This window comes from Netta rufina, assembly GCF_964035555.1.
Source record: "Netta rufina genome assembly, chromosome: 1".
NCBI classification, from domain to species: Eukaryota; Metazoa; Chordata; class Aves; order Anseriformes; family Anatidae; genus Netta; species Netta rufina.
In genome coordinates, this window is record NC_140123.1 from 1504997 (window position 1) to 1532219 (window position 27223).

Genomic DNA, 27223 nt, shown 5'->3' on the forward strand with positions numbered 1-27223 from the left:
CGCGGACAAGCTCCCTTTCTCCGGTCGACCGCAGCCCCGACGTGACTGGAAGGCAAAAGAGGCTCCCGGGCTCCCCGGCAGCACCTGGAGATCGGGCAGGGACCCCACAGCGCTCGCCTTGCCCTGAATTAATCCAGGGGACAGCCCCACAAAGGGCAGAGGAGGCTGATATTTGATTTATGGGATCGTGGTCAGCCCCCGTCCAGGAATTCCCTGACTCGTGGGGAAGAAATTAAGGAGCTGTCTCACTGCCACGGCTCTCGGGGCTTCCTTGCAGGCACAGGAATGTGCAGAACATCAGATATTTCAGCCCCAAATCCCAGTTCTGGAGCCTGCCCTAAATTCCAGACCCCAAACCTGCAGCAACCCCAGCACAGCACCATTTATTATTTTCAGCTGCTCCCGGCCATGTGGGAGCGATCAGGCATGGAGGGGAGGGGAAAAGCAGGAGCAGGGATGGGGCAGAGGCTGTGCTGGTCCCAAAAAATCAGCTCAACACCCTAAAACAGAGGAGTTCCCAGCCGAGGCTTTGCACAAATGCTTTATTGGGAGGCGAGAGATGGACACCAAACGAGATAGCGACAGGGAAGCGACGGACAGGGACACATTTTCCTTCGGGGGGGGGACAGACAGCGATGACAAGAGGGCACCTGGGAGCTCCACCCGGCTGGAAATCCTCCCACGGGGCCAGCATTCCCCCAGCAGAGCTCGGAGTAAAATCCCAAAGGGTTATCCCAAGGATTTGGGCTGCTTTGGGGATGCTGGAGGAGCACGGGGTAATGGGGTCTGGCCCAGGCAGCCAAAACAGGCAGGTTTGGGGCATTTGCCAACACAAAAAATTGCTTTTCCAGCTCGTGAGCAGGGCACCGGGCACAGGGACGGGTGTTTTAAGGCTCCAGGGCCACGTGTGGTGGGAAATGGCAACCCAGGCTCGTTGGCAACCTCATTTTTGACCTTAAAAAGCTCCAGGTGGGGATTTTCAGGGGGTGCTGAGCACCCCTTGAACCCACGGGATTCCTCAGACACTTGTTATCTCTCCCAGCCCTTCCACACCCCAGCTAAAAGGCAAGAGTGGAGGGGAGGAGAAGGGGCAGAGCAGCTCCCCTTGGGGCCGTCCTGCCCCCTGCTCACCCCAAGGGCAGCAGAATTTGTAGGTTTTGAAGCCCTGCTGCCTTGGGATGGGCTCAGCAGAGCAGAAACCCAGTGGCTGTGCCCTGCAGAGACGGGAGAAGCTGGAGGGGCGAGAGCTGAAACCACACAGGGCAGGACCAGGCTGGCTTGGGGTCACCCTGTGCCAAAAAAAAAAAAAAAAGGAAAAGCAGCTGGGATTCTCAAAACCCACCGTCTGGCTCTGGGGGAGGAAATCCAGCTGGGTTTGGGATCCTTCCAGCCCTGAGGGCAGCCCGCAGCCCTCTGCACTTTCATTCTTCACCACCAGCGCTCATTTCTTCGGCGTGGCAGAGAAACCGACCTCTGGTTGCAGTCAGCACCGCGATTTTTAATTGTTTTTTTTCGGGAAATCTCCTCCTTGCTTTGCTCCTGAAGGCGTCTGACCTGGGTAAGCCGAGCAGCAAGGCTCCAAAAACGAGGCTGGGAAGCAAGCTCCACGCAGCGAGGCGGCGCGGCAGCCACCTGGAGAGAAATTCCAGCCCTTCAGCCGTGCGTCAGCCCCCAGCAGCAGGGATTTGGCCACACAGCACAGAGCTTAGAGATGTGCAAAGACACCCAGCGTGCTCCCAGGATCTGCATTCGAAGCAGAGCAGATATTTTCGCTCAGGAAATACCTCCTCCGACAGCCCCGCCGCTCCGGGAGCCTGCGAGCCACCGAGGGTTTGGTCCGAGGCATCTGGCAGGATCCAGCCCGGCTCCGGCTCCGAAAAATTCACGAAATCAACCCGCCAGCAAACCACATCAGCTGCTCCTGCCAAGCCCGGGGATTTTTCCATTGTGAAAGTTTCCACCGATGCTCCCTGCAGCCGCTGGAACAAGGGCAAGGGGAGATTTGTGAGGGATGGAAAGCTCCCGGAGTGGAACCCGCGTCCTTTCTGTTCAGCCTCCTCCTGTTTAGGTCTAACACCACGAGAAAAAGCTCTGAGGGCTGTGAGAAAGTGCAACGAGCTGGCAACCGAGGGTTTTTTTCCAGATTTCCCCACTTTTAAGGAGTCCAGGACACTTCTCTCCGCAGCTCCTTCTGCTGTTTGCTGCGTGATCCTCACCCAGACACCATTTATCACTGCCTGTCGCTCCTTCCTCCCAGGAAAAAAAGAGAAGAAGCTGCAAGAAATCTTTCAGACAGAAGCAGACTCTCAAAAATGTTCAGCCCAGCACAGCAGGAAGGGATTCCCAGCCCTCCCACTGCTGCCAGCCTGGGGTTACCTGCTCCGAGGCCAGCACCGCTCCCGTCCCCAGATAGACACGATGCCAGTCCCCAAATTCTGTGACAGTCAGGACCAAGAGCCTGGCGTGGAGTGTTGCCACATGAAAAGCCTGTTGAAGTATTTATTTCTCATCCACTTCTCAGAATTAAATCTGGTGTTAATGTACGAGGAGCCCATGGCACTCACAAACAGCCGTTCCACTTCCAAGGGGGTACTTCTGCAGCAAACTCATCTTTTTCTGCTCAAATGGAGGTGTTTTTTTTCCCCAAAATTTCTCTCAAACCATCAAAACGAGGGCAGCAGACACGAGGAGCTGCCTCAGCGAAGCGCTCCGAGCCAGCTCCTCCAGGACACGAAGCAGGGAGGAACGCGACTTCACCCACATCGCTCACGAGTCTGACAACACGCTTGGTTTTCTCTGCGCGCACGCTGCTGTATTTTAGCCTCCCAATTATTCTGAGCACCAGAGCAACGAGGAAAGGACTGGGAGTTTTGCTAATCTTCAGGTCGCATCTGGAAAAGTGATATTTAGCATCTCGGCTGGCGAAGCTCCATTTAATCCAGCACCAGCTAGCCCGGGGCTGGCTGTAACCCCAGGGTCGCAGTGAATTTCTGCGATAATTAACACAAACTTACAGAGAGGAAGGCCAGGAGCCAGCAATTACTCTTCTAACGGTGCCAGTGGCCTGGCAGAGAGCAGAGCGCTCTGGAATCGGGTGTTCTTGCCTCTAATTCTGCTTTTCTTGCCCTGGTGCGCTGGGGAAGGGGCCACGGCGTGATGCTCTCCCCAATTCCCCGTGCCCCACCTGCAGCAGGAACTCATCGTGGCTCGCTACCCGCAGCACGCCTCAGCAAAACAGCCTTCGAAATGCTGCTTCCATCATACAGCACGGGTGGGCGACGGACACGAAGCCAACCAAAGGAGATTTCAGACGACCACCAGCAAGGCAGCGAGGTCACAGCTCCAACACGCGCCCGCTCCTAGGCTCAGGAGGGATTTTTAAAGGGAGGTGAAAGCAAATCGGACGAAATTGTCTGTGGATGATGAGCCCTGAAGAGAAGTTCTTGGTACAACTACTGATTTACAGGGGAACATGGGAAGCAGGCAGTGGAACGATCTAGGAAGGGACAGGGAACACGAGATCTTTCCTCCAGTACTGGGGGAACACATCACAGCCATCAGCTGCCTGCACCTCGGCGGCATCCACGTCAGCAGGATTGACTCCAAGCTCTTCCAGGATTTATCTACTGCACTTCTTGCATCTTTTTCATCCCAAAGATGCCGATCTCTGCTCAGTCATGTGTAGCAGCTACACAAAGGGAAGCATAAACACATTCCAGAGGCAGAGAGCAGCCAAATAGGCAAAGTGCCTGTTATTCAGGCTCTTTTTTCTCAGTGAGAACTCGAAAATGAACATTAACAAAGCTGCGAGGCTCCAAAATGGAGCTCAGGGTCCCCCCTCACCTTTTTGTTTCCCAGTCCTGGCTAAATTGGCACAGGAAAGTAGCATCAGGCTCCTGCCACAGCTTAACCCTTAAGGCTGACACCGGTGAGAGGAGACTCGAGCTCCCGACGAAGCCAATTCCTCCTCTGCTTTGGAGGGAAACATTTCATGTGTTAAAAAAAAAAACAAACCTAAGGGGCACTTCAAAGAAGTTTAGATGATTCCATGGAGAAATCCCGAAGCCTTTGGATACGCTGCAATGGCCTCGGTGGATCTGGGCTGCCAAACAGCCCCTTTGCAGTTGGGGCCAAGAAAGCCTGAGAACGGATGGAGCTGGGCGCGATCGACTACTTGGGATTTCAGGAGGTTTTTTCCTTGCGGCAGCAGAGAGGAGCCCACTTCCGAGGGTCTGAAGAGCTTTTCACGGTCTTCAAGACGAGCTGCTTCCCAGCAAGGAAGTCCCTAAGCGCTTACACATTCTGGAGAACTAGTTCTAAGGGACGAATCTCACACCAACTTCTCACTGCTGCTGAACCGGAGAGATGAAGAGATATGGAATACATCACAGTGGCCTCTGGTGCAGTTTATTTACAACATGACTCAGTGCTGGAGAACACCAGGGTATTAACAAGCAGGAAACACGCTAGGAGGGAAAAAAGGAGAGTGGGGGAAAAAAAAAAAAAAGGTTACACGTTAAAAAAGGTGTTCCCTGAAGATATTTGGCTCTGCAACGCTCTGATTTAGTAGATTAACCCAAGTAAAACACAGCCAAAAGGAGCCTAACGTGTAAAATCAGCAGTGATAAACTCAGCAATAACTTGTAAGCTACATAATAGTGACAAGCACAAGACCTTAACATGTTGCTGTCGATGGCTAGCAAGCCACCTCACTTCCTCCAACACCATTTCCTTTTATTGAATTTAAAATATGCAGCGCACAGCCCTTCGTTTCTACTGCTTCATCCCTAAAAGCACAGGATAAAGGGGAAAAATATCATTCAGCAATACCTGTTTGGTGTTGCCAGTCCTGCAGCATTAATAAATTTTGAAGCTTAGAGCTTCTGTTGAAGAATTCTTAGCAAAAAAAAAAAAACAGGAAGACTTCTCTGGACTGCTCACTGAAACCTGAAGGATGATCTCGGAGCAGGTTATTACCTTCTGTGAGCGTGGCCCAAGCACTGGTTTAACGATTACCTTTATGATATTGTAGCTAGGACTTTAGGAGCTTTCCAAGCAACCTTATCAATTATAACCCACTCGTGGCTGCATGGCTAATGCCAGAGGGCTGGCTTCTTAGTTCATCATGATAAGAAAAGACAGGAGGTAATTATCAGAAGCCTGCAAAGCGAAGCAGGCAGCTTTACCTGCCTCACCTCACCAGCATTTCCTGGCCAAAGCAGCGTGGTACAAGCTGCTTCCAGAGCACAGGGCCTTGATTATTTACATAAAAACCTGTTTACTCTGAATCCCACAAAGCTTGCGGTTCTGCCTTCTGGCAGGTTATAAAGAAAGGAATCAGCTGGGTAAGATCTGCCTTCCCTCCAAGGAAGGAGGTTTCATTAACACAAGCGAACACCCGAAAAGTTGACAGGGAACACAGACACCAAATAATTACTGGCTGTGATTCAACGCTGTTTGTTTACATGTGGTTTCAGCATTATGCTGAAACTCCGAGCTGCCTCCCACACCGAAAGCCACAAGCACACGGGAGGAGCAAGAGCTCTGCCCGAGGACTGCACAGCCTTGTACAGCACAAAACCTTACCACTGGAATCCACCGATGGGCTCTGTAAACCTGTGACGGATCAGGAACGTCGCAACAGCTTCAGCAACCTGAAGGAGGGAAGGAAAAACCAGTCAGGATTCAAAGGGATGCAAAGCCAAGAAGAAATCCAGGCAGTTCTCACAGGCTGCAGCAATTCCAATTACAGCCCATGGCTGTAGGACCCTCCTGCTGAATCAAGCTTGCTCCTTTGAAACTAAGAGCTCTGTACAACAGCCTCAGGTCTAAAAGGAGATGCGTGCTTCCACGCTTCTACTTCTACTCTAAAACTGATCACACAATCAAGAAGTGACAGAAATTGTCACCATCTTTCTGTAATTCTAAAATAAACCAAAAAAAAAATCACATTAAAAAAAAAAACAACAACCTCTTAAGTTTAACACCAAAAAAAAAAAGTCAGGTGACATCATGACATTATTCCTATGAAGGATAAATCAGCGTCTTGACTCTATTAATACCACTTAGAAGCTTTATTAAAAGGAGCAACTATTTAGATGAAAATACTGATTTCACACTGGTAAAGAGAAGCACTGACAGCCTGGGTTTGGTATTCACAGCGGTCAGCGTCGAACAAGCTTTAAAACCAGCTCAGTTTCCGACCACAGGCTGCCCTGGCTGTGCCACATTCCTGCTGCTGTCAGGACAGGAATTTCAGCATCACAGAAGCAGCCCTGCTCTGTCAGGCTGCACGCTGCTTCAGCAACATTTGGTTCCTATTTGGAAAATCTGAGCCGCCCCAACTCAGCCAAACAGAGCGACTCCAAAAGCTGGGACGAGTGGAAAGCTTCGTGAGGGAAGACAGAAGGTTAAAAGTGATCCACGCCCCATGTGGGAACAGTTAGTTCCATCACCACCAGCCTGACAGTTACAGCTATGACCTAGCCAAGCTCTGCATCTCATCTAACATCAGGCTTTCCAGCTAGCTTAAGAAATCTGGTTAAATCCAAGCTATTTTACAAAAAAAACACAGTTATGGGATCATGCCCAAAAGGTTCTTGCAGTATAAATCCCTGTTCCGTAGTAAGCAGGAGCCCTTTTTGTATTTAGGCTGTGAAGAGCACGATTTGTGCAGCTTCACCCCCCAGTGGAGCTCACCTTGTCTGGAGCATCTTCATGGACTGCGTGGCCGCACTGTGGCAGGACTTGCATCTGGAACTTCCCTGCAGACCAAGAGAGTCAGCGTTGGAGCTGCTTTTTAAGTGGCCCTGCTTTCTAACAGCAATGTTTTAGGCAAGTAATTCTCGTGGGTACAGGAAACAGGCACCGAAACCTCAAAAGGGCTGTGAATTTAGGAACTCTTATTAGGATCTGACATTCTTTACGACCTCGCTACGCCATCTGGTGAAGGGGGAGCAGGGAAGGCAGAGTCTAAGGGAAATTGTACAATCTGCACAACAGCCAGTTTCAACAAAATGCAAGAACTGGATGCTAAATTCATCTTCCCCAGGCATAACTAGAGCAGGTTCCCAGGGGTTCCCAGGAGATAAAACAAATCCAAACTTCTCAGAGGTTCCTGACACAGGTTAGACTAACCTTTCACAGTTCAAACTGTTATCAGATCTACCCTAATTTATCCTGTTGCCCAGTACTACTTTTCAGAATCAATCAACACGGAAATCTATGAAAACTGGGACCAGAAGAACAAAAAAATTTACGTTAATGGGGATGCTGCTAGAAACACCGGGAAAACAGACAGTTTTGGGTGGTCCCAAGTGTTCTAAGCTAGGAGCATCAAGAATCTCACTAGAAAGACAAAAAAAAAAAAAGATAAAACTTATTAAAAAGAAAGCCTCAGAGAACACATTCGCCAGGAGAAGTGTGGCAGACCCATTGCTGGAAACATCAAACACTAGACTGAACAAAAAGCACGGTGGAAGCCTTTTGTGGCTTCTAATTCAACCTTTTCCTTCTCAAATTCTCCACTTTTCCTACAATCACACAGCTAAGGAATATTTGGGGATTCACAAAGTCTTTCATGCCCATTTGTTTTGGTACAATCTGTGCCTGGTAAGAGGCCGTTCCAGCTCTTGTTCGTGTACCCATAGCAACAAGCTATCACCCCAAAGGAGCATTCCAGTAAGGATATTAAATATTTACCTTGCATCTGTCCAATTGTTAGATCTTTATCCAGCCTGTCAACACCTACAATCAAATAAACAGATGTATTGGAGAAGAGCCAGGGAGAACACGGCTGTCTAAGCAGATCTTTACTGGGCGTTTTGAAAGAGACATTTGGCATAAAAAAAACGTGAACCAAACATCAGCTTTGACATTCGCTAGGGTGTTTCACTGCTGCACCTTAAGAGAGTAAAGTGACAGGACAGAATTCCAGCCAAAACTGTAGGAACTCATCCTTTCTACAACTTAAAAGGATGCTTGTCTTGGTTATGCATTGTATTCGCTACCGTGACACAAAAAGGGCCCACAGCTGGCTGTAGAATATTGATAATTTAACTTTCAAGTGAAAATTCATGTAGGAAAATACTGTATTAGCAGAAGCTATCTCGATACTAGAGGATCTGAACTGATTCCAGATCTCCACAGTTCAAATGGACTCGTTTCTGTTTCATGATACGCAGAAAAGCCAGGGTGGAGGAAACAGATCCACTGTTCTCAGATAAAACCATTAGCCAAATGCTGATCTTGTTTTCTAAAATACAAGCGGGGCACCACTGAAGTGAGCCACTGCTGAATTTAAACAAGACACTTACCAGCTAAAAGCAAAAGCTTTGGAGTTGGACAGCTTAGGAAGAGGTTAGATAACCCCCTGAACCAGCCATCCCAGTACTTTTCTGTTTTCGCCAGTTCAATTCGCCACGTGTATAAGTGCTCCTTCTTTGTCTGCAGGGAGGAAGGAGAGAGCTCTGCATTAGTGATCAGTGAAACAGCTGAAGTGAAGCTCAGTGTCACCTGGAAATGCATCTAAAAAAATACTGGCTCCCTCTGGTGGATTACACACTGCCAGCAGGCAGCTCTCGCTCCTTATTTCTTCTCCAAATCACAACCAAAGTACACAAAAAAGGAGCAAGAAAATCAGCAGGAGCTACACCTACAGATTAAGAGAAGACTGCAGCTTTCAGGGCAGTCAATTTTTTATTATTCACTGGCACAAATAGCTCATGCACTGTCTGAACCTTCAGATTTGCCTCTCAAAAACAGTTAAGTGACACAGAAATACAAGGGGCTAAGCAGGTTGCAATGATTTTCCGTAAGGAATTTACATTCTTAGGTTGCAATTGAGCAAAAATACCATGAAGGCTCAGAAAAGAGCAGTCCTCATTCACTACTTAAGCCCCATTTCAGATAATAAGCACTAAATCTGAGAGCATCCGAGGAAAGAAAACCAAACACACACACTTCTAAGTGACAACCCAGGATGGAATCAGTGGAATGAGACCAAGAAGAAAAACACGAGTCTCGATATAAGTTTTCCACTGGAATTGCTCTCATTTATATCAGAGAAAAATTATATATATTTATATCCAAATATATTTATATTTGGATAACTATTGGCTACTTTTTGTGCAGGGGAATATCATGCAAACACAAGCTGAAACACAGCAAGAAACTCCCCACCTCTGTGTCATCTTCCTTCTTCCTTTTGTTGACAGAGCCACCCCCTTCGTCATCCTCTTCCTCCTCCTCCTCCTCTTCAATAATGCCCTCCACTATGGCTTTAGGACATTCAGGACTAGCAGCTCCCTCGCACCTGTGAAAATAAAGCCAGGAACTGATTCCCCTTCCAAAATAAACAAAAAAAAATAGCATGTTTTAAACCTAAAGCGGTCAGAAATTTCTTAAACACTGGCTGAGAAAAATGCCCCCACCAGTTTAAAAATAGCTGTGGATGAAAGAGTCACTAAGTGCCTCTGCAGCACGTGCGTCCCTGTGCAAACAGAAATGCAAACAGCTATTTAAAAAGGACAGAAGTGGCCAAACAAGCAACAACACCTCTTCTTAACAGGGTATTAGAGACCTTTGTAAAGGTTCCAGGTATGTCACGGATTACTGATCCGTGTGCTATGGCTATGATTTGTTGCTGCTGTGGGTATCAAGTGGGATCAAACTAAAACAAGAAATTTATTTTGGTAGAAAGTTCAAGAGCATTTATGCTCTGCAGGGATGGTATTGCAAAACAGATAGGAAGACTTTAAGAGGTTTTAGGAAAAAAAAAAATATCAAAAAGCAACTTACTGTTTGACTTGACCGACCATAGAAACTCTAGCAGATTCAAGATTTCTTATTTGTCCACTTTTAACACTAGAAAAAAAAAGTGAAGAAAGGCAGAAACAGTTACTAAATGTATCAGTGACTAGCAAGCCCAGAAACAGAAGCAAAAACAGATAATTTTACCCAAACCACCTGGCTCCCAGCAGGTCGCCAGGGCCTTTCCTGCACCTCTCCTTGCTGCACCCCAAGAGGTTCCTCCCAGCCCACCTCACCCTCCTGCCCAGGGCCCTCTGGAGAATCTTCTACTCCCCCTATTTTGCACAGCTGGAGAAGTGAGAGTGAAAGGAGGAAAACTGACAAGTCACATAAAGTTTGTGCCTATCAGGAGTCGAGCAAAAATGGCAAGAGATTTTGAGTCTGCATAAGCTGACGCCTTACCTCCACTCGATTGCATTCTCAAGCGACTTGAACGTTTTGGGACGACTCCGTAAGAAGTTCTGCATGCTGTTCAATGCATCCATGGCCGTACCTAAAACCAAATACTTTCACTTTATGGCGTGTAGTGGAATAATTACTGTGTTCATTTACATAGAACCGGCTACCAGGGAGTGCCCTCAGAGAGAGCTGGGGCTCAAAAGGGATTTAATGCAGCTAAGGGAAATATAGCTTAGTGTTCCTAAGCCTACAGCTGTACCTGCTCCCCCAGCAGAGAATTAATATTAGGGCATTCAGAGAGGAGGAAAAAGCAGTAAGCACACATCAGCACCGTGTATTAAATAAAAAAGCAGCCTTCCTCTGAGCTAACACCAAAGTATTGCAACCAAATGACGAGTAAAAAGAGGGGTCCCACTGCAAGGACTATTTTACGTAGGTAATTTCTGTTAGGAGGGTGGAATTAGCTCAGGTTTGTGGGTAAAACCTCCTGCGTTCATGGATTTGGGGAGAAGAGAAAGAGAAGAGCCATGCTGAGGGTACTCAGGCTTACCTTCCACAACGTCTATCATGCACAGACCCAGTAAGCTCGGCACCAAGTTGGCGACCGCCGTGTGCACCGCAATGGCACCCCCCATGCTGTGCCCAATGAGCATGATGGGGGGAGGGAGGTCCCCGTACAGGGCTTCAACCACGTTTCCAACATCTCTGCCAAATGAAGATAAAAATATGGTCAGCACCTTTATTTCTGAAACTGTTCTGGACCAGGGGAGGAGGACGTACAGATCCAAGACAGATGTCTGGCTCCAAATCATCTCTGCACGCTTATTTAACCCCCAGATTGTTGGGACAAGATTATTCCCTTTCAGTTTCATTAAGGCACCAATACAGGAAATCTTTTAAGCTAATACTTCACTGAACAAGTGTGTCATTTCCCTTTTTATAAACAGAAAGTGTTTTATTTCTTTAAATCCCTTAAGCAAACATTTTACATTGGCATTAGGTGGTGGGAGTTTTAAATAAAAGGTGAGAAAAGCATCACATGGAAAAGCACGGAAGCGTAGACTAAAAAATTCACAGTTCTGAAAGGAGAAACCTTCTGCAATCAAACAGAAAAAAATAACCAAGCCCTACCAACCAAGGCAAAGAGGCACTGAACACAAGCAAAGACTGACTCTCTTGGGAGCACAGTTACTAAAAGGCAAGCAGAGGTTTCCCCTTCTCTTTCGTAAGGCTCCTACTTTAAACTGAAGCTGTCACTGCAGTATGTGAATTTTGGCTGGCACAATTCACAAGAAAAAGCATAAAACAACAACATGGCTAAAGACTGAAACCTACTGAAGCGCACAGTATTTTAAGACAGCCTCGAAGATGCCAAAATTGTCTGTGCAATTCAGAGGAACTGAAGACCTGAGCAGCATTGCATCTAGTAAACAGAAAGCGAGTCAAAAGAAAAGCTAGCTTGTTTGTTCTGTCAAGGAGAAAACGATGGGAGGATTTAATAAAAGATGAAAACTAGCTATAATTTAAGGCTCCCGTTAAAAGACTAATGAGGAATAACTTTCAAGATCATTGCTAAGAGGAGAACGAGGTTTAAAAACAAAAGGCAACTCGTTTTCCCCCATAGCAGTGCTGCTGCAGATTGAAAACTCCCAATTATTTCATACAGCACCTCCTCGGGACGCTGACGGATCAGGAGCTGACAAGCTGTAAGCAGCAGCAATGAGGTATACAATGGGAGCCAGGATACATTTCACACATGGCCTCCCCACAACAAATCCAGCAGATTTGTTCATGGGAAGGTTACAAAGTCCTTCGTGCTTTAATTGCAGTCACAGGAAAGAGCCTCTTTGCGTTAAACGTGGACACAACGGGATGTACTTAGCTATTTGCTGCTCACCCAGCTTGTCAAGAAGAGGATTTGCATCCCAAAGCAGGTCGTGAGAATTTGTAAAAGCAAATCCCTCGGTGCTAGAGTCTCAATTCTTGACCCACACTTTGGGGATGCTGCTGGCCCAAGGCAGGTGCAGTTTGAACACTCACTGAAAGAGCAGGAGAACGACCAAACTGGTGTTTTCAAGCTAAAAATGCCCAAATTATGCCTGGGGAAAGCTTTCTCCCTTCTATTCGGAAATCTCTGGCAAGTGTCATTGAGTGTTACAGGTGTAGTGTTTACTACAACGAAGTCACTGATCTGTAATTTGGGTTTAAAACTGATGGGACCTAGAGAACAAGACCACTTTGGAATATGACTAAGCTGACAGAGCTGATAATTTATTCAAAATTAATTTTAAAACTGTCCTAAAATGTTAGGAAAAGAAGCGATAGCTGCCAGAATCACGTGAAATGAAACCATTCTTCCAGCTCCCTTGAATGAAGGTTGTGTGCCCCCTGGAAGTGCAATCAATAAATAAAAATAGATGTGTGAGAAGTGAAATACTGAGGGGAGCACATAAAGCTTCCTTACTTGGACATCGTCTCTGCAGACAGGTCTTCAGGATTCCTAACTTTTGTTTCTCCTGAAAGAACAAAAAAAGCGAAGTTCACTGAAGCTGAAAACCTTCAGACCCCTGAGGACTTCGAGCAGCAAATGCACAAAGCTTTTGGGCACAAAGAGCCCACTTCAGTTAACATGAATAATTAAGAAACCCAGAATTAATAAAAACGTTTGGTACTTTATCACATTATAGCTTAGGGGTAGGAAACACTCCCTGTGACTGTTCCCTATTAGAAATGTATCTTAAAACTGAACACCACACCTTGTTTCTACCAGGAAAAAACACTTTTAGGTCATCAAAATATAGAGGAGGGGGGTGAGGCCAACAGGTAGGAAGGAACAAGTCCACCACTGCCCTAAATAAAGGCACAGGGAGTCTCAGCTGCTGGCACATGGGGTCAGGTGGCTGCAGAGCTCTACAAACCCAAACTTTCCCATCCCTGCCTTGGAATAAAAATAAGGATGCCTTAAGGATGATTTCTCAGCCATTTTGGGAGGGATTCGTTATATCTCCTTTAAAAAAAGGGAGCATGCAATGCGCTCGTGTGATTTTAAATCATACTTACCATGGCCCCGGAGATCTAAAGCCACAATCCTACACTGAATCCTGCTAATGATTGCAGACTGCAAGAAGGGACAAAGACAAGATCATTTGCAAAGCCACACACCTCACCTAAAAAAGGATTAGCAACATTAAACACCCACTGAAAGGACAGCAAAGGCTAGGACTGACAAAACCCTCTGCTGTCAACGAAGGGGCTGAACCTGGAGGTTCAGGTCCCACAAATGATATTCCATTTAAGCTATCCTTAATTAACCAAAGCTCCATCCTTTCTACCATTGTTCACACCATCTCCAAGGACGTTTATTTAATTGTGTGTTAAGATATTACATGTGTTTTCTACCGAATGAGGAATTCCAGCTCTGTAGCACCCCTGAACCACAGCAGTGGGATTACAGATGCTGAAGCAATGCCCCCCCTTTCCCCAAGCCCAACGTGTTCCAAAATTAGCCTCGGCTACACAGCAGGCATGAAGATGAAGCAGCTGCTTCGCAGCACAGATTCAGTTTGCTCTTAAAGAATGGAATTTTACAGGAAAGCTGGAACATACAAAATTGATTAGCCCAAAGAGGTTGGGAGGGAACAAGCGAGGAATCTTTTTAAAGTAAGGCAAGGCTGCCATAGGATGATGCCTCTATTTGTCCCTGACAGCTCAATTTGCACAAGTTATTTCAGGCATCACAGTGATTAACCAGCTCTCTCTGCTGAAAGGAAGACTTTTGTGTTAAGGAATCACTGATGATTTAAATAATGACCCCGCAGGGTTGGGAGAATTTGTTGAGGGACTGTTAATAAACCACCTACGTAATGGGCAGAGATCTGAAAGCTAACCTGTCCTCTTATTTTGGTTGTTCAGCTATTTAAATCCTTAGTGACTGAGGCACTTGCTTCCCCAACAACCTCTGAATCCACAAGTTAATATTTTAGACCCCAGAAGTCACCCTGAAACCTCATTTTGCAAGGTGCTTATGCACCCAAGCAATAGTTTACCTAGTCAGATGAACAGACGACTGCTAAAAAATCAACCTGCTGTCACCAGAGAGCAAGGAAAGAGGGTCGTCAGCGTGATGTGACAGAATGGGAAACCTTCCAGTGCTCTGAGTTTTAGCCAAACAGAAATAGTTTGGGCAAGAAAAGCACAGGCACATCATCCAGGCATTTAGCAGGCCAATAAAGAGAAGAAAGCAGCACCCCTCCCTCCGCAGGCTATTATTAGATGGCTGCACTCAGTGCTTCCCAACTGGAGAGATTCTTCTTTTTCTGTTGTTTCTGGTTGGTTTTGCCATAGTTTGTTTGGCATTTTAAAGATTGTTTAAGCTCTGGTTCATTTATCTTGACTATTAGAACAAGTCCAGAGGAGGCTACAAAGATGCTGGGGAAGAGGAGGCCCCTGCCAGGGCCTGCAGGGGGGGGCAGGAAAGCTGGGGAGGGACTCTTGGTCAGGGCTGGGGGGCCAGGACGATGGGCAGCGGCTGGAGCCTGGCAGGGGGGAGGCTTTGGGAAGAAATTGGGAAGAAATTCTGCCCTCTGAGGGTGCTGAGGGCCTGGCCCAGGCTGCCCAGAGGAGCTGGGGGTGCCCCAGCCCTGGCAGTGCCCAAGGCCAGGCTGGGGGAGGGCTGGGGGCCCTGACCAGGGCAGGGGGTGGAATTAGGTGGGCTTTAAGGTCCCTTCCAACCCAATCCATTCTCTGATTCCAGGTCTGCTTGGCACAAACCTGCTTTTCAAAGCATGCACAGGCAGTGATTTAATACCAGCCGTGCAAAGGCACGAGCTAATTGGGGCAGTGGCTCTCTCCAGATGCGCAGGCAGGTGCAAGGCACAAATTTATGCAAATCTTCTGTGTTATCTTTGTTAGCTGCCAACAAAAAAAAGCCAGTAACTGTGAAGTACAGTTTAGAGCAGGTCCAGAGGAGGGCCCCAAAGATGCTCAGAGGGCTGGAGCACCTCTCCTATGAAGAAAACCTGAGAGAGCTGGGGCTGTTCAGCCTGGAGAAGGCTCAGGGTGACCTTAGTGCAGCTTTTCAATACTTAAAGGGGGCTTATCAAGAATATGAACACCAAATTTTTGCTTGAGGAGACAAGGAAAGGACACTCCAAAGGGAAATGGCTTTAAACTAAGAGAGGCGAGACTTAGATTAGATGTCAGGAGGAAATTCTTCACTCTTCACTTCCAATCCCTGGATTATAAAAGATCCCAACTAGAAATCAAGAGCTGCAAGTGGTTTTTCTTTACCTGCAATCCTTCCAAGTTTCTCTTCCTTAGCTCTGGGGTTTTTGTTTATTTTTAAACACCTTTTAAGCGTTAACGCTTAACGAAGTGCTGTGTGGAAGTTTTGGCCACTGCTGTATAATTAAAGCCTAGAAGATAAACCTTTACCTATTTAATACATATACTTAGACAACTTGAGTCAGGTACATACCAGGAGATCATAAGACACAGCTTTCTGAATTCATCTTCCTCATGCTTAACACAGCTGAACGATCAGCTGCCTCCCATGCTTAGAGGACCACGTTAGCCTGCACGTATACCTGTAAAAGTCAGCAGCTTACTTACAGTAAACACAGCCCAGGAAAGAGCAGAATGGCCTCCACCGTGTAGGAGCAGTAAGACAGGTCCCTCCGAGCCACTTTTGTAAATTCGAAAAGTGTATGAACAGTTAAGGACGTTTCAGAGAGTTATTTGATGTTACTCTGCTGAATGTATTCTGGAGTCTGCAATAGCCAACAGGGTTTTGTTTCCACCCTCGTGTACACAAGGCCTCAATTCTTCCTCTGAGCAATGGGTATATGCAAGGATAAAAGAAGCTAAGTTCTGTACAGGTTAAGAGTTCTTTTCCTATTGTCCACATCTTCTCTATAACCTACACATCTCCTGCCAGCAACCTTTCTCTTCCTTGTGCAGCAGAGAAGAGAACTGAGAGAAAAACAAACCATTACCAGCGAGCGCTATGGAGCAGGTAGTTTTGATTTGGCACATTTTCCTGTTAGATCCAAGAAAAAAACGTCAGGTAAGCCAGTAAAAAAGATTCTTAGGGCAGTCTAACTATCTGGAATATATACTGGTAAAGAAGCTTCAGGATGGTAGCTGATGTCTCCTTACTGCATTTATTTAGACACAGAAAAAAAAATCAGTTGAACTATCACTAAAAGCATTGGGAAAGGCACAGATCTGGGAGTCGTGAGATCTGCATTTAGTGCCCCAAACTGTGACCAAGTGATCAGCCAAGTCACTCCACCTCCTTCTGCTGTTCTTCCTCTGTTCTTAGGGTGCACAAAAGTGCCCCCCTAAATCTCACCACGCTAGCTGAGGGTACTGACCAAGCTGTTCATCGTGGTTCTGCTGAATACTGGAGTGCCCTTAAGATTTCTGTCTATCACCTACCCGAACAGGTCCATTTTCCTTTTTATTATTTGTAAAGCCTCAGGGGTGTGTGCAGCACTGCACAAGGAACACAAACAAGGTGCACATCGTGACCAATTCATAGCATCAGTTGGCACAATTAATGAGAACACAAAATAATGACAAGGTGAATAAAACAAGGGAGAGAATTTTGCTTATTTTAAATTAACACATGCAGGGAAGTAATTATCACTGATATTGGGGCTGAAAGAGCTTGGAAATTTGGTTTTCTTAACGGCCTCCAGCAAGCTGGGATATACATGCTTAAAAACAAAGCAACTAATAAGTTACAGGGTTGTGTTATTTAACCACAGAAAAACATTTTCATTTTGCAGCTAGCTCAGAAGACCTGGAAGTACCTCTCAAAACACTTTTTGTCAGAGCTGGTGGGTACAGGCAACCAGTGAATGTCACACCCAAAGCCAGCTGATGGCCTCTGCCTCAAACTGAGCACGTTAAAGAGGATTACAGACATCAGCTGCACTGATCAGTAACTGGAAGACCTGCAAAAAGGAGTGTGCTTGAAGAGAAGCGTAAAATCAACATGAATATTTGTGAAGGGGGCAGAAATCTTGGAGATAAATTGTTAAAAAGCTGGTGTGATGCAGCCAGAAGTCTCCCTGCTGGCACCACCACCTCCAGCTGGGCCAGAGGGAGAAGCCTCCCCACCTGCACAGCAGCTAGTGGGCTTGGATTTGGGGGGCAACAAGTAGCAACCCACACTTTTTGGGGGTGCACACGACTGTGCTTGTGTGTTTGTGCATGTGTAAGGGAACAGAACTTCCTGGGATCAGTTGTAGAGGGCCTTGGGAAGTTTGTAGTGTTTATTAACGTGTAGATATTCAGTGCTGGGGCCTGGTTTTGGACCACTGATGCTGATTCTGAACACTGACTGCCAGTTAGCTGCCTGTTAATAAATAAATAATAATAAACATATACAGATAAACAAAGAAGATGAGAAGAAATACGTGGAAAAGATTAAAAGAACCCCGATAAACTCAAAGACAGGACACTGCCCCCCAGTCGTTATGGAAAAACGACTGGCAAAAAGGATATATCCTTGCCAGTTTCGTTTTCTACCACAACGTCCTCCATAGACTCGAAGTACTGGCTCCAAAGCACCGGGGAGAAATCACGCTTTCTTCCAGGGCTGCAAGAAAAAAAAAAGATATTTTGGTAAGTCTTTCATTTAAATTGGCACACAGGGGTCACGGCATCCACTGAAGAGGATACACCTGTGTTACAGAACAGTGTAGAATTAGAAGAAAATGATACCTAAGTGAAATTCTTATAATATTAATGAATTTATAGTCAGTAAGGAAATCCATCTTTTGTTTTCTTAATTGTTGTTCCTGTTGAGATCACAAAAATGCACAAGAAAACTAACGGAGACACAGTGAGAACGCTTTCCTCATGAAGCGATGCCAGGGAAGACTGAACAATGGTCACTGAGACTACACAAGACCTAAATCAAGGGAAAATAAAAAAAGAACAGGGCAACGTAGAGATGCTGCCCCCCTACAACCTCCCAGTTTGCAACAACCCGCAGCTCACAGCCTTCAGAGTCAGAGGTGCCTTTGTTTGTCACGGTCCTTCTCTAGCCCCTGCTGCTGACACGACTGGGAGCACTCCAGTGCCTGGAGCGCAGGAAGCCACCCCGAATTTATGACTCAGCCCATGAATCATCATCAAAATAATCATCAAAGCAGCACGTCCCTCTCAGAAGTCACCTTGACACTACACGCTGTAGGTTACTGCCAGTCTGGCGAGGATATAAAAAATTAAGCACCTGATTAAAGACAAAAGGAGTACTTGCCACGAGAGTGCAACGCTTTCCTAGAAATCCCCTCTGATTTTCGGTAGGGGTATCGTTCAAACAAAGTGAAACTGCCCCAAAAGCGGGATTTTTCAAAAAACTTGTATTTTAAATTAAGGACTGTAATGACAGGACCGCGTAATGGATGCTGACAGCTCTGCCTTGGAAGCACGGGCTTCCAGGCTTCGGTTTGCTCCAGGCTTTGCACTTATTAATTTAAGCCAGGTTCCTTTTTCTATCAGATCGTGTGCCAAACGTAGATGAAAGAGCACTGCACCGGGCCCAAAAATCATCCTGGTGGGCAGCAGGGCTGTGCTGTGTTAAAATCAACTGGGGATAAACGATTTGGGGATGGGGGCTGCCCCACCTGCACCAGGGCTGTCAGCAAAACCAAGCGCCACCCCGCTTTGTGCCCTACCTGGGGGGTTTCCTCCTTTCTTGTGGCATTTTCCTGCCCCTGCTCTGCAGGCGAAAGGGAATAACATCGAGGAGAGGCGCTGCCTTCCCCAGTAACACCCCCAGAACACCAGCTGGTATTCCTCACCCGCAGGCTCACCCCCTCGCTGTACAAAAGGCTGGCTGCTGCAGCTCGTTGACGAGCACATCACGAAACTGCTGCAAGAAGCACGCCTGAAATTAGCGCCACGGATCTGGCACCCTGAGAACAAAATCCCCCTGAATTACGGGGTGAGCACTGCCCTTTTCCGCAGGCATCACGCAGTCAGGGCTCTCAGAGGTGCCCTGCTGACAAACCCATTCGTTTTCTGGTTCCATCAGCTCGATTCAAGCCCAGCACCACGCAGGATGAGTAACAGCAGCGCAGGGCTCCGCTGCCTTCCTGCTCCTCGGCTTCTGGGGGAGGCGATCAGCACGAATATGGAAGTCAGGCCCGGGCGTGGGGGGCAAGAGACCTTCACAGAAGAAAATCTCCTCTGCTGAAGGAGGTTTCCCCTCAATTCCTGGCTTCCTAAGGAACAGACAAAGCAGCTTTTTAGTTCTGTCGAAGTAAAACTCCGATTTCCCCTGGTATTTCTAGAAAATGAACCAGAAAACAACCGCCCCCGAACGCTCCAAATTCGCTTCTGTGGGTTCCCAGACTCCGGTGTTGTTCTTGTCGAGCTTCAGTTAAATACAACGAGACGTCACACACCTCCACAGAGCCAGAAAACATTCCTCTCTGCCTCAGCTTCACCTCATTCTTCGATGAGCTTACAAATCACCTGGTTCTTTCAAAGAATGCCGTAGCTCAAAAGGAACAGAGCAAGAGAACAGAGATGAGAAGCTGCTGTAGTATCAGGAAGAACCAAGCACGGGTGTCCAGGTGTTCAAGGAGAGGAGGCCACATTTGATAAAACATCACCAAGATGCCAGCAATCGAGGGTGAATTGGGGAACCTGCTGACTTGCCATTTCTTGAACTTGCTGTGATGGAGCGAGCGGCCCACGGCTCGGGTAATTCCTCCTCTCCTAGGATGAGCAGTTAACGACAACAAATTCCATCATGATTTTAAAAATGCTGCATTTCAGACTTTTCTAAAACGTGTTGCTGCTGAGTTCAGGTTTGATTGTCCCAAAGAGATCCGTGTGATTAATAAATATCACCACCTACCCGGCTGCAACTTCCCAAATAATTCACAGAGCTGCTGAACTGCAGGAACTCCCCGCAAACTCCCCTTTTGTTGTGAGATCTGAACGTTTGAGGGTGGTTTTTCCTACCCAAAACAGAGGCAGAATTCCCACAGGAGCTGCTGGATGATCCTATCCCGCCGGATGAAGGTTCCTGGTTGCGAGACAAATTCCTCCTCTTGTGCAGACAGGGCTACAGCAAGCATCACACAAATGAGAACCAAATGAGACCCAACAGCAGAACACCCCCAGGTAAATTACTTCACCTCCGTTGCTCTTGGGGTCATTTTTTCCCCACCTCTCTCAAGCAGGTCTCATCTTCTGGAGGCCCTGGGATCATTCTGAAGCCTTTTGGAGTGACCTGATGCAGCTCCTCCTCCTGGCAGACACTGGTGGAAGGGTGCTGGTTGGACCACAGGACCTTGAAGGTGCTTTGAACCTCGATTTTAGGATTTTATGAGCTGCTGCAAGCACTCGTGCAGTCACCATAATGCAGGAGGAACCTGTGCTGCTAGAGAAGATTGCTGCCCCTTCGTTCCCCTCTCCTTACCATCTAACTGCTCCCTGAGAAACAGTTTTCCAGGAAAAAGCAAAGCAGAAAAACGAGGGCAGAAACTAGAGACTTGTTTTAACATCTCCACGCCCATTCCTGGTAGCAGAAATCCAACGTGAGGTCTACTGCTAAAGCTCTGGAAGGTCCCCAGACCTCCTCCTGCTGAAATACTCCTGCAGGAGGCAGTCAGATGCTAAAACCAAGATAAAACCCCGAAGGATAACTCACGGGTTGCAAGAGGAGCCCATGAAATCAGAGCTGAGCCGCTCCCTGGGAACTTGTCACTCTGCTTCTTGTCCTGTTTTTGAATTTTTGGTGTTAGTAAATGCTTCAAATTCAGCTTAATAAGAGTTAACACCTCCAGAGAAAACATTAGGGATTATGTCAGAGGGATGAAGTGTCTGGGACCGATACATCCTGGAACTCCTGCTTGCAGGGGAACTACAGCAGAAAGCAGAAAGGACCTGGGAGTCAAGAACTGTTGTCACCTCTGATGCAACTCCATGCAGACCGATTTAAAATCACAATACTTCCCTCCAAATAACGCTGGGGAAAATGCAAGGGGCCTCCGATTTGATCCCAAACCCCAAACAGGGTAAAAATAGCCGTGGAGTTTTCCACAAGACAGCTGGTGACTGCAGGAGACTGGGCAAAGACTCATTTAAAATTAAAAAAAAGGCAGTGCAGAGCTACCTGAACCTGATTTTGTCTCATCTCAAAAGAATTGGTACCTTCCATTCATTCTTCTTCTAGAGCTGCTTTTTTTTTTAGGGCTACATTGCCACGCACCACGTCAGAAGCAAGCCCAACAAGCAGCAGCTGCAGTTCTGCACCTTGCTACGCCGCAGCAGCACTTTGCCGACCAAATATTTAAGCTGTCAGAACTAATTACTGCTTTTTAAAGCATCCGGCAGACCAAAACAGAAGCGGCTCCACCACAATAGGTTTCCGAGAACGAGCCTTAGACTCGAAGCCAGGCAGCCACCACACGGACCTGGAATCCCAAAACAAGTTCTGGGCACGCTCTGCTGCTGGTTTTGGTCTCCTGTGCGGTCTGCCAGGGCACCAGGAGCTCACGTTCCCCCAAATTCCTCATCAATCTGCACTGGGTTCTTCCTTCAGCTATCAAAAAAATAAAACAAGAGTTGTATCAAGCAGGGAGAAGCAGTTTTAGAAATTAATTCCCTTTTCTGTTGACCTCGACTCCGTATTTAGGACTACAAAAGCAGTAACAGAACACAGATACTTAACCCCTGCAGTATATTTGAACCTGAGCAAAATAAATTAAATATAAGCTATTTAGGAACTGCCATGGCTGACAAGTTGTATTTTAAGAAAAAAAGATCTAAAAATTGGCAAGAACAGCGTGGTAAGTTCTGCATAGGGCACTGAATGCACAAAGTGTTTATTAAAAAAAAAAATCAGGAGAAAAAATGATTAAAAAAGGGAGAAACCAGTCACAATTGTCAGGATCAAATTAAGCAGATCGGATTCAATCAAGGCCTTCCAGCTAATTAAAAGATCCCGGAGAACACGCACCATTTTCATTCCCATGCTGGAAAACAGCAGCACACTCTTTGTTTCCAAATCTCATTTGGATGCTCGGCTCTGATTAAGCTGGGTCTGGAAGGAAGCTAATGAAGAACTTCCAATTAAGCTGGGCCTAGAAGGAAGCTAATGAAGAACTTGGAGTAAGATGCACACGCAGAAGCTGTTCCAGCTGTCAGGAGCTGCTTCTGGGGGGGTCTCGACCCCTCACCAGTGGTTTTGTAAGCTCCATTTTGTCAATCCAAGTTGGATTTTATTTCCTTTTCAAGCACACGACTCAAGACCTCAAGATATGAAGGCAATTAGGGAGATCTGCTCCTTGAAATAAGCAGGATCTAAAAAAGGAACGTGAGCTGCTCTCACTGGGGTGCTTTTTGTGCACTGCCCTAGTGAAAGAGAAGCACCACCTCCCTCCCCACAGCTGAACAAAGCAGCCAGAGCGCTTAAAAGAGGAATATATCAGGGCAGCAGCTCACGTGCAGCTGGGAGGGGGCTGGAATTTAGAGGAGAGGAGGCAGAAATCGAGGCAGCGTGCTGGGAGATGCAAAAAAATCCAAGCGTGCACCTCGCACAGCTGCAGGACCCGTCTGAATTCCGTCCCCGCAGCCATTTCAGCTGCCCAGAGCCGTGGTTTTGCTGAAATTTTCACACCGGCGTTGCACAAAAAGGGAGGATTCGGTCTCCTTACTGCCTCACCGTGCCTGTTTGCATCTTCCCGTGCATCATTTCCTGATATACAACGGGAAGAGAGGAGGAGCCTGCAGGCACAAGCAGGGCTGGTGGAGGAGCAGAGCTCCAGCCAGCCCCACGTGGGCACAGCTCAGCCGTTTCGGCCCCTTGGATGACCTGGACGAGACTTCCCAAGAAAGAAACACAAGGAAAATGGCAAAAAAAATAAATAAGACACAAATCTATTCTCACCTACGTGAAGGCAGCAACCGGTGATGTTTTATCTCACACTATAAATATTAATCTTAACAGGGCACGACAAAAAGGCTGTGAGGATTTGTTGTGGCTAAGAAGTCCTCAGCACTTCTTCAGCAAACCTTTAATCCCAGAGGAAGCTGGAAAATGATGGTTTTTTGAAGGAAGCATCCTGCCTACCTCTGTAATTCGCCCTTCAAGTCAGGGGTGGCTGCTGCTTGAGACACCTCGGTGCTGCAGTAAATTTATGTGCCCGAAGCAATCTCACCTGCTCCTTTCCACTCGCCCTCAGCCACCCCATGGAGCCACGTTAACACTGCCTGCCTGGCTGGTAAAAGAGAAAAATTTGAAAGTTAGGGTTAGAATTAAGTAAAAAATGGAATTAGGGGAAAAAAAGAGAACCCAAAACTCCAGTCTGAGGCCTGGGGTATTCGAAGCAAAGCGAATCTGCAGGGAAACCAGCTTGCCAGTGCTGCTGGGTGTTAAATGAAAAGAAACACCGATGGCCCTGCTTCCACGTTAAGAAATTCAGAGCCCAGGAACAAAATGGATTTATGAACACGAGATGATAAAAAGATCAAACAAATCTTCTTCTAATTCTAATTCTTTTTGTTCCCCACAGAAGTTTGAATTTTACAGGACTATTTTGGCATACCTGGGATATTTGCCCGGGCTCTAAGTCGCACAAAGCTTTTCCAATGCCTAAAGTTATGTAGAAATACTTCACACAGATGCAAGCAGCCACGCAGCAAAACTGCAGAAGACAACCTGAGCCGAGAGGTAATCACAGCACTAATAAAAAGAAACCACCGTGCTGAGGTGTGAGCATGAAGTTACCACCCAAAAACGCCCACCAAATTTATCTTTCCAGTCCCCAGGCGTGCGAAAGCCTCTGCTGAAATCCCAGTCCCAGTTTTGGGCCGCTGCCCGAACCCCAAAAACATCAGCTGGGATCTACGGAGAGGTCAGAGGTCTCGAGGGGAGAGGAAACAGTTCCAAGCCAAAGCGTCTGCTACAGCACCGAGACCAGAAGCCATCACCCAGCCCACGTTATCAGACATTATTGGAGCTCTCTGCTGCGCCACCCTGCCCGCCTGGGACGTCCAAAACACATTTAAAAGCTGCACCAGATCTGCTTTGCTCTGCTTTAACAACCCCAAAGCCCTCCTCAGCACAGCAGTTTCGCCTCACCGCTGCTCTCCTCTGTCTGTTGTGCCTTTTTTTCACCTCCTTTTCCTGTTTCAACTTCAAATATCGCCGTGCGAGGCCGTTCTTGTGCCAGGTGTGTGGTGCCTGCCCAACAGGACGCCACCTGTAGAGGGATTTACTCAAGAGTAAACCGAGGATACAAAGGCACGCTGCAGCTCCAAGAGGACTACAAAACACTCCCTGCTGCTTCTAAGGGGAATTTTTGATGCTCATCCCAACACCACACTTCGTGTCAGCGTTTCTGGAAGCATTTGAACGGGAAAAGAGAGGTTGATAACGTCATAAAACAACAGAAAAATGAGTTCCCTGCATCATCGCTTCCCTCTCAAACACAAAATACTCAAAAACCCTCCGAAGATGGGGAAGAATTACATGAATTACTGTATGGGATTGCTGCTAAGCAGCACTCCACCCGCCTAAATAGCACCGAGGTGTGACACTCCCCACAGACACAAGCACAAAAACTGCTCGGCTGTGCTTTGTTCGTTTCCCTGCCACCAGGGAATGAAGCAACGAGCATCAGGGGTGCAGCCTCAGCACCTCATTAAGCTGGTACCTTAACGACCTTCTCTGTGTTTCCTACCCAAAATGACCAGGAGCCCGGATTTCCAGAAGCAGCACCGACGTGGAAAACGCATCCCACGGCACAGCGAAATTTTGCTGAAGAAGCCACTCGCTTAGAAGAATAAAAACCAGCCCGGATCTGCCAGCTTACCCATCCCGAGGTCCTGCAGCAGCCAGCAGATCGCCTGACGGGGCAGGAAAATTAATTTTTGACTTCTTGTCCTTACCGCGGAGGCACCTGGCAGGAGCTGACAGCAAGACAAACCGGGAACTGATTCTCCTCCTGGTGAAAGCCACCTTAACACCAGCATGGGAAGCAGTTCTATTTATTAACGAAGTACGAATGCTTAATTGAACAGGCGGTGAGACGTGGTGTCTATTTATAGTGCCATCGCTGCTTTAAGGGAAGAATTAGGGTGCTGGCGAGGTTTACAACCCACGAAACCACTATAAAACACTTTGAAAACTTCACAAAATAACCACAGAAGGTGAGACTGAGCTCGGCAGGATAATGAGAGGAAGAAATAAGAACCATTTCTTCACCTAAACCAGAAAAATTCTCTGCTTAGTCCCATTTTAAAGGGAGCCAGCAGGAGTAAGTAAGATATTTAGCATTAAATCTAGCCTTGTGGGCACCAGGTCACCTTGAGCAGGCTCCTCTGGAGCACGAGACCCTCCACAACACCTGCGGGGGAACTTTTTGTTCAGTGACCCGTGCACATCTCCACCACACAGCACGACAGCAGGAATCAGAGCCCTTCTACACGGCTTTAAAATAATCCAAATTAAAAAAAAAAAAAAGAGAGAGCATTTAGTGAGCATTTGAGGCTCAGAGTCTGACTCCTAATTAAAGAGCAAAGCTTTTGCCAAGGCTGTCCTTGCCCAGCCGGTCCCTGACAGCTCCCGTCCACGCAGCCCGACGCCAGCCAATCTTCTCTGACACTTCCAGAAGACGTTCTCACTCCTGCTTGGAAGATTTCACATCTTTTTTACTGTCTTGCACTGTCCCAGCTGAAATATTGCCATCACCTGAAGCACCGACTCGCCCTCCGCACAGCTTCACGCAAGCCGGGTAAAGCAGCAGGTACAAGGGAGTTATTACAAGGCTATTTTTGCACTTTTTCCCTTAAAAAGGAGGCAGGCCTAAGAAGACCGGGGTGTGCTCTGGCTCTCATAAGTCCCAGTACCCACAAGAAGCCCCCCCAGCACAGAGGTGCCTGGAGAAGCCTGCTCAAGGCTTCCCTGGGGAGGATCTGGGCAGGAATTGGGCTGGCCTGGGGGCTCGCTGGGCTCCCACAGAACCTCATTATTCACCTTCCTTCCGTGGACACCCACCTCAGGAGGGCTGCAGCCCCCCCAGGCACACCCACACACAAAAAGATCTCTCCTCCACCAGCCCCCCAGCAGCAGACACCTCAAACCCCCAAGGTACACCCCAAACACCCATAAAACCCTTCTCAAAGCTCCCCCAAGCCCCTCAGCACACACCCCAAGCCCCTCAAACCCCCCAAAGCACACCCCAAGCCTCTCCTAAAGCACCCCAGACGCCTCATCAAAGCATCCCACAAAGCAGACTTGAAGACCCCTCAAATCATCCCCCAAGCACCTAAAACACCCCAAACCTCTGAAAGCACACCCTAAGCCGCCCCAAAGCAACCCCACAACCCCAAAATACCCCCCAAGACCCCCCCAAAACACCCTAAACCCCCTGAAAACACCTCCTGAGCCCCCACAAAGCCCCCCCACACCCCCAACGAGCACAGACAGCTCCCAGAACCAACCCCATCGGGGCAGAAGACCCTCACCTTACCCCAAAAAAAACGAGGCCTCACCTCCCACACCCCAAATCTCCTCAAACCCCCCTCAGATCCCCTCGGCCCCCCCCCTGCCCCCATAGGCCCCCCATACCACCCCCCAGCCCCCTCCATCGCCCTCCCATCACTACCCTGCCCCCCAAAATCGCCCCCCATGTACCCCCCCGTACCCCATGCGCATCTTGGAGCCGGCCTGGCCGCCGCCGGGCAGCGGGGGCCGCGGCGGGAGGCGGCCGAGGTGCAGCTGCTTCTCCAGGGCCGACATGGCCGCCAGCACGGCCCGGCCCCGCCGTCCCGCCGTCCCCCTTCAGCCCCCGCCGGAAGCGCCTACGCGAGGGCCGCTGGGAAATGTAGTCCGCGCCTCCATAGGGGCCAACGGGAGCGCGGTGCACGACGGGAGGTGTAGTCCCGGCGGCGCCCCCGTGAGGGCTTCTGGGAAATGTAGTCCGCGCTTCCACAGGGGGCAACGGGAGCGCGGGGCGCGACGGGAGATGTAGTCCCGGAA

At 47.9% G+C, this 27223-nt stretch overlaps 1 protein-coding gene across 4 annotated transcripts; it reads right to left on the reverse strand.

Annotated features, from left to right (window-relative positions):
• Positions 1 to 535: 535 nt before the first annotated feature.
• Positions 536 to 27017, reverse strand: PPME1 (protein phosphatase methylesterase 1). 4 transcript variants are annotated; one of them, XR_014618835.1, is made up of 15 exons: positions 26889 to 27017; positions 17721 to 17815; positions 15820 to 15911; positions 13270 to 13327; positions 12674 to 12725; positions 10760 to 10914; positions 10213 to 10303; positions 9799 to 9864; positions 9181 to 9313; positions 8316 to 8445; positions 7702 to 7746; positions 6700 to 6764; positions 5587 to 5654; positions 3015 to 4466; positions 536 to 2891 (listed from the first exon to the last, which is right to left on the reverse strand). XR_014618835.1 is itself a non-coding variant. In XM_084294903.1 (15 exons), exons 3-15 carry the CDS (start codon positions 17758 to 17760, stop codon positions 4448 to 4450), a joined length of 1014 nt encoding a protein of 337 aa, XP_084151029.1. In that variant the 5' UTR covers positions 17761 to 17815; positions 21654 to 21781; positions 22199 to 22281; the 3' UTR covers positions 536 to 4447. The 4 variants fall into 4 exon arrangements, 3 of the variants coding, with proteins under 3 accessions (XP_084151029.1, XP_084151028.1, XP_084151027.1); XM_084294903.1 differs by lacking the exon at positions 26889 to 27017 and adding exons at positions 21654 to 21781; positions 22199 to 22281 and having other exon boundaries at positions 536 to 4466; XM_084294902.1 differs by lacking the exon at positions 26889 to 27017 and adding exons at positions 18900 to 18943; positions 19026 to 19038 and having other exon boundaries at positions 536 to 4466.
• Between the last annotated feature and the right edge of the window lie 206 nt (positions 27018 to 27223).